At 45.6% G+C, this 7,243-nt stretch overlaps 1 protein-coding gene across 1 annotated transcript; it reads right to left on the bottom strand.

The window, feature by feature from the left end:
* Positions 1 to 2,243: 2,243 nt before the first annotated feature.
* Positions 2,244 to 2,868, bottom strand: LOC104278503 (E3 ubiquitin-protein ligase Rnf220; the record flags this gene model as incomplete). Its single annotated transcript, XM_009875499.1, has 1 exon — positions 2,244 to 2,868. A coding segment is annotated over exon 1 (625 nt), but the record flags the coding sequence as incomplete, so codon positions are not given.
* Positions 2,869 to 7,243: the final 4,375 nt, after the last annotated feature.

Raw genomic sequence — 7,243 nt, 5'->3', positions numbered from 1 at the left:
CAGAGATAATTTGTATCCTTAAAAAACCCCCGCCACTCTCTCAGCCTCCAGCAAACACACCCATACGTGCGTACGTACACACCAAATAAACCTGCTGTGTTAATGGAGCGAAGTTTCCATGGTGCAGTATCTATATGTGATGGGAATATGATACAGAGCCAACAGGTATATTTAGCGTACGCTGCCCTGGTAGTTACAGAAGAATTTTAATGTCGAGTATCAGGGATGTCACATTTGCTCGCCTCTACCGTGCAGCAAAGCACCTTCAAAAATTTAACAATATGGGTTAGAAAAACAACAAAACAAAAACACCTTCCACTTCTGCCCAAGTTTTCCAAGCTGCCTGCAAAGTTTTTATTCTGCTTCTTTGCCTCGTCCTGTCTCCACCCGCAGCACCAGTGGCACAAGGAGCTGGGTGTCACCGTCCCTGCCTCTTCCAGGAAGGAGAGGACCCACGCTCAGCACACGCTGCTGGCAAAGGCAAGGCACGGCGGTGGGTGTGGGCGTGGGTGTGGATGCATCTGTCTGTCCACAGCTGTGCTCCATGTGCGCTAATTCATTTAACAGATTTACTTCTTTCAATGGGGTATCTGACAGGATTTTGCTAGCAAGATCCACAGCAGCTGATGCGCTCTAAATTCATTTAGCCAGCGGACCCAGAGTATTCTTTTTTCGACAGCCACGTTATATCGATAAGGGAAGGAGCATCGACAAAGATGTCTCTAAGCCTTGCCATCTCACCTGCATCCCCCCCCAGGATAATTATATCACCGGTTTGCACACATCCACACATGACGCTTCTCCTGTGACCCAAAAGTAGGGAGAGGAGATGCTGAACAATGAAAGGAGCTCACAGCACAGAAAGTAGCGGTCGGGGGTGGATCAGAAGGAGAGAGGGGAAAGAGACAAGAGATGACATTCATAATGCAAGGAATACACAGCTTCTGCCTTATCCTATCCTCGCAAACGCCGACATAAAAGACACACTCGCAGCGTATTTCAAAACCGAAGAGCGATGGATTTACAAGGCAGGTTGATTTTATGATGACTTTTATTGAAAAGGTACGCTGGGTTTAGGCAGATGCCTTTTAGTGCCGGTAAGTTAGCACAGTGCCTAATTCAAGGAGACAGCCTGAGGAAGCAGCGCCGACAGGGGAGAGAGAGCCGCAACGTCTCTATTACTCTCCTCGGCATCATAAAGGAGAGAAGAAAAATCACGTCTGAAAGGGAGAGGAAGGAACGGGCCGGCAGGTTTTTGTTGAAAAGAAAATAAAGTAATGATAATAACAACAAAAAAATTGTTTTCTCAGAAGAAAATTCAACAGAACAAAGGAGCCCATGTGGAAAGCAAACCACTTGCTCCTTGGTCTTCACGTCTGGGTTTACAGGAAAACTCTGATCGTAAGTTAGTGCTCTCCTGCAGGTACCATGCTCTGCTGCCCCCAGAGCACTGCCCACCGTGGGTCTCCTCCCAGCTCAGCAAAGCTGGAAGCCTGCCCTTCCCAGAGGACAGCTCTGCCCCTCTCAGTGGGCTACACGACAAGGGACAAGGGCATGGGGGAGCAAGGAGTGACAGTCATGAGCATGCGGACTGGTTTCCTTCAGTCCAACCATGGATCTGCAAAAGGGCGAATCACCTTTCAACGGGCACCAAAGTGGGGAAACGCGCGGACAAAGCACATGGGGCAACAGGTTATTGAACTGCAAGAATGGGTTCAGGTTTACATCTCAAAGAGGGAGCTGGGTGGACAGAAATATGCTTAAGTTAACCAGAGAAAAGACACTTTTGTCCCAACCTGAAGCAGGAATTCTGAAGGTATTGTATTTGTTCTAAGGACGGTGTGCCTGAAGAAAAGGTCAGAAGTCCCTGAAAAACCAGGGAGTACATGTTTGCTGCAAGCTTTGGGAAAGTTTCTGGCTACGCAATCCAGCACCTCCAGCTCCATCCCTCTTCACAAACACAGATGTACCAGCACCTATAGCCTCGTACCAGTGCAGCTTTCTGCATGGCCAACCTTGTCTCTCCAGCTGAGTGCTGGGAGACAAGTTTCCCTCAAGAGCACCTCACCTTAAAAATCTGTCAACATCTCTTTAGAAGAATCAAGGCAACCCTGTGTGGCTGAGCTTGGCATGCAGGAAAGGCTGGTTTCCCTCTGCCCTCAGCAAAAAGCGCAGCACTGTGGGACAATCACCTGTCGAGTATCGCAACTAAAGAAAATCAACAAGTCAACAGAGGTACTTACATCTGTCACTTCGGTCTTCCGGGCTGGATGAGGTCTCCCGGTCAGAAATGAGGCCAGAAACTGCGAAGATCTTCTTCCCCGTATCATCAACTTTGAGGGAGCCGGGGGAGCTGGAGGGGAGCTGCGTGCCAAACTCGTACTCCTTCCCATCAGCGTCCGAGAAGCGCAGATGGGGTGAGTCAGTGTCATGGCAGTTTTTCAGGCGCTTGGCCGGCGTAAAGGCTGACTGGTAGCTCTCCCGGTCTTCAGTAGATGCGAAGGGGCGGAAAGCCCCGACGCCGCTGTGGTTCAACATACTGATCGGGGTGCAGTCCAGGTTGGGAGGTGCAAACTGGGGGTGGAGGTGAAGCAAAGATGGAGGAAAGTCACGGTTTGCAAAAGCTCCCGGCACCCCACCTTGCCGATGATACATGGAAGCAAAAGTATATGAGCCATTGGTAAAGGGAATATGCACGTCCTTGTCTGCTGACACAGGGACCCCAAAGGGCCTCGGCTGCTGGCAGGGAATGGAAGCATCACGGCTGGCTTCAGCAGTGGAGGCAAGAACCATCAGTGCTGGGGAGGCCAGCGGGTTGGGGAGATAGGGTGAGTTCTCCATCTTGAACGCTGCCCGGTGTAAGTCCATCGGAGTCTCTTTCCTCAGCAGGATCACAAGCAGAACGATCTTCCCTGGAAGGAAAGCAAAGCGATGCCTGGGAACGGAGCAGGGAAAATTACTGGAGCATCATCACCCTCCAAACGCTGCAAGCAAACAGAAAAGAAAAGAAAACACAACCAGTTAGGTTTCTGTGCTCGTCTCTCCAGGATGCTCCAGCAGCAGGGTGGCCACATGTGTTACAACCCACCGGCCGGAGACACACCACTGTTCTCATTCAAGAAAATCAATAGACAACTTCACACACTACTGGAATCAGCTCTGGCCCTCCAGGTTAAAGGGTATCATCCAGCGCAGACGAACGAAAGGCAAACCAAGCCTAATAACATGCAGATTTAATAACTCACTAATAAACAAGGTTCAGTCTAAAATTAAGATAGTGACTCCAAATTATAATTGGAATTTTATATGGCAAGAGAGGCATGTATCTATAATTGCAATAAACTTAGGAAAGCCCACTCGGTCACGCATTGCTGTTTGCTTGGGGTGGGGTGTGCATGTGGAACCAACATAAAAATATCTATTGTACATAGTTACCCAAATGAGCCGGTGTACGTGGTTATACTGTACATGCAAGACACACATAACAAACATGTATTTTCTCCCACTCTCACAGCATATATGGGTAGGTAAGTACTTGCACAGACGGTACTTTGATACCATCATATATACGTACACCGTTGGAATGTAGGTATGTGACTCTCTGTGGGGGTGTGCATGTAACACACAAACACCCACGCACGCACACATAGTCCCTGTCAGCCAAAGGAATAGAGACTTCCCCAGTAAAATGTCTGGCGTCTCCGACAATATTTAAAATCATAATGTGTGCTTCTGCCATCTGATCTCTGCAAGCGTCTGCCTTTCGGGTCGGGGACAAGAGAGAATGGATCAGTAATTTTAGTTCCTAATGCACTCACTCTTAAGTAGATTTGTAAACTGCCCTCGATGTGCCATTAACATTTAGAGGAAAATGTTAACAAAATTTCTGCCTTGCGTCTCGCTGAGCCTCCGAGGTTGGCTGCAGCCACCCAGCCGGCCACAACCCCCTCCCAGGGTGAAAGTGGGAAAACGCTCTTTTCTGTATCTCCCCCAGTTCACTCCGGCTTTTTGTGTTGTTATTTTCTCCCCCAATCAATCTCGTGTCTTTTCTTTTAAGCTTCCGCCACCTCCCATTCAGGCCCCACAACCCAGCTTAAAATACAAGGACTATAACTTTGAAACAATATACTAGCCGCTGGAGCTCAAAGGGCCAGAAAAATCATATAATAATAAAAAGCTGTTACAAATTGTGCCTCTTAAATCCAGAGTTGTGTTGTTATTTTCTCCCCCAATCAATCTCGTGTCTTTTCTTTTAAGCTTCCGCCACCTCCCATTCAGGCCCCACAACCCAGCTTAAAATACAAGGACTATAACTTTGAAACAATATACTAGCCGCTGGAGCTCAAAGGGCCAGAAAAATCATATAATAATAAAAAGCTGTTACAAATTGTGCCTCTTAAATCCAGAGGGTCAAACATCTCAAATAAAACTTAGTGAAACAGTGTTCCCTAATGGAGTGCCTTTTGTACTCCATGAATGAGGGAGCCTAGGTTAACAAAGTGTATGAAATCCAGTCTGTGGCTTTAATGCAGTTCAGTGATAACATTTCTTCTCTCCCATCCTGCACCCAGCCGCTCCACCGACTATTATTAATTGTGAAGATGAGTGGACATCATCTCTCCGCTTCCTCATTTGGCACCCATCCTTGCAGACATCAGTGCTAAATTACCAGATTATGTATCTCGCATTAACGGATTTGCTCTCTTCCAAATTTTAAATAACTTTCCCGGCGAGTTCTCGCCATGGAGAGCAAGGGGAAGAGGGAGAGGGAGAGCAAGGGATGCCAAGGGCATCTTGGTCAGCGCTGCAGTCCTGGGCACACGCACTCCGCTGCTTCACGTGAGGCTGGTCAAAAACTGGAGGTGAGGAAACTGCGGCCACCGGCAAATTTGGAGATGCTGGGTGCTTACATGACCATCTAAATATATATATATATATACACACCCGTACATGATTATATACCTGAAGCCATGCATGCAAATAAGCTGCCCTTCTCAGAAATAAACAATCATTAACATGGAAGTGAAACTGAAAACGTGAAAACCGAAAGAGAAAAACGTGGATTTCCAGGGGGAAGGAAAAAAAAAAAAAGCAAAGCAATAACCTCTGCCTCCTTTTCTATTTTTACTTGTGCTATCACCCCATTACGTTAAATGTATTTCATAAATTAGTAATCTGGCCGCAACACTTGACACTCCTGTAGGATACTGTGAATCACTACGGCCGTTTATTCGTTTGCAAACTTCATTACACTGGGAATAAATCAACACATTACAATATTTCAGCCAGCCAAATTCAATTTTTTTTCAGCTCCCACTTCCTTTTTCGTTCTCTCTTGATCCCTTCTTGCCCAGCAGCTCCCCACCCACAGCAACATGGACAGATTAGACTGCGGTGGACCAGTCATTATGAAAATCTATCGTTAATACACTCCCAATGTCAAAATGTCATAGGTTTAAATACAGAACCCCAAAATAAGAAAACTATCTGACCTTCTTAATTAAAAAAATATGGATTGCAGGGTAATCAGCTGGAGGGAACATTTGGGTGCCGGGAATGCAGTGGGCACAGGTGGAGTGAGGAACTGCTACTTTTCTGCCTCTATGCTGATTTTTTTTAATTTAGCACCTCGCGCAAATCCAGATTAAAATAACTCCAGCTATTGATCCGAGCAGTGGAATTGACATTAATTTTAGTTCACTTCTCACTTTGCAAAGAGATCAATAGGAAGTAATAACAGCTGACATCCCCGCTGAAAGGAGGAGAAAAGACGGGCTAGAGACAGAAATCGAAAAGCAACCAAATAAATCAGCAGCTACTTTTCCACGGCATCAGACAAACTCCAAACAGATTGCAAAAAGTCTTTGTTGAATTAACTAAACAAGGAGTATAGGGAGGGAGGGTGGAGATCAATCTAGGGAGCCACATAAACTGTCTACCAAATATGAAGGTTAGACAGACAGACTGAAAACAAACTCCGATTTTTTTTATTCTTTTTTTTTTCATGACTACCTATATGCATAGTTATTGGGGTTTAGATCTACTCTTTTTAAGGTGTACACAAATTACCTGCGTGGTCATGTACGCTGCTAATAACAAGGCTAAACACGCCACAAGCAAGACAAATTGAATCAACCGCCTCTAGATCTGAACCATAAAAAAAAAAAATCCCTCACCAAGGAGCACGTCGTCATCGGTTATCTCTGGCTCAGTTTTGGTTCCTCTGCTTACGAAGGTGGTAGCACTGTGCTGAATTAGCTAAGAGGAAAGTCTGATAAAAGTAGGAGAAACCACAAGAGAGCTGGATTTAGCAGGCATCATCACAAACACCCAGCGACTGGAGAAAACAGCAGTGACCACTGGTTCTAAGTGTAAAATCCACTTGCTAATCAGCCCGCAAAGATACGCGAGCACATGCACACCCCATACGCTGCCACCAGATCTGCAAATGTTTTACTAAAATGTTAACTCAGAGTTCCTATTACTAAATCACCTCTCTGCTATCGATTAAAATAAATATAATACACCACTCTGGTTTCTACAACAGGTTGCATTTTTGCGGTCTCTCAACCATTTCCAAACGCCAGAGATTAAAATAATGGGGCAAATTAACATTTTTCTGCCTCCAGAAACAAAGTTTTCTTGGGGGAAAAAAATTAATTAACAAGCTATGGGGAAAAACGAAGATTAAAACAATAGGAAACCCTGGGAAATTGATGATGCATGTAAATTAGGAGAGACCTAGGAAAAAAAATCACAATATCCATTTACATTAAAAAGTTTTTTCTCCATAAATGTCAAGTAGGAATTTAGAAATATGCTCTGCGCAGAAAAGCCAAAGATTATAAAACAAAATAATGCCAGCTGTTTGGGGATTTAAGTGCTCAAATGGATTATATATTTGAACCAAACTGGATTTCCTTATAATAAATAAAACAAATGCAAGCTCGAAAGCCAACAAAGGAGAGCTCTCATCACTGGATTAAGATACAAAGGAAAAACAGTTAATTTTTTTCCAATGCGTGGAATATGCCAACTGCAGCCGCGCACCCGGGCAGCTGCTAGGAAAATCGGTTTAAGGGGAAAAGAAAGAAAGGGAAAAAATTGATAATATGTACATATAGGAAAGCAGGGAGCGGAGGAGCCGGCAGCGGGGACGGCCGGAGCGATCGGCCCCGGGCGGCTCCGCCGGGCAGGGCAGCTCCGCACCCTGAGCCCGCTTTTGTTTTGCTGCAAACTTCTT

The sequence above is a fragment of the Apaloderma vittatum genome, unplaced genomic scaffold (assembly GCF_000703405.1).
Source record: "Apaloderma vittatum isolate BGI_N311 unplaced genomic scaffold, ASM70340v1 scaffold7418, whole genome shotgun sequence".
NCBI lineage: Eukaryota > Metazoa > Chordata > Aves > Trogoniformes > Trogonidae > Apaloderma > Apaloderma vittatum.
Note: the sequence above shows the minus strand (reverse complement) of the source record. Positions and strands in the feature narration are given on the sequence as shown.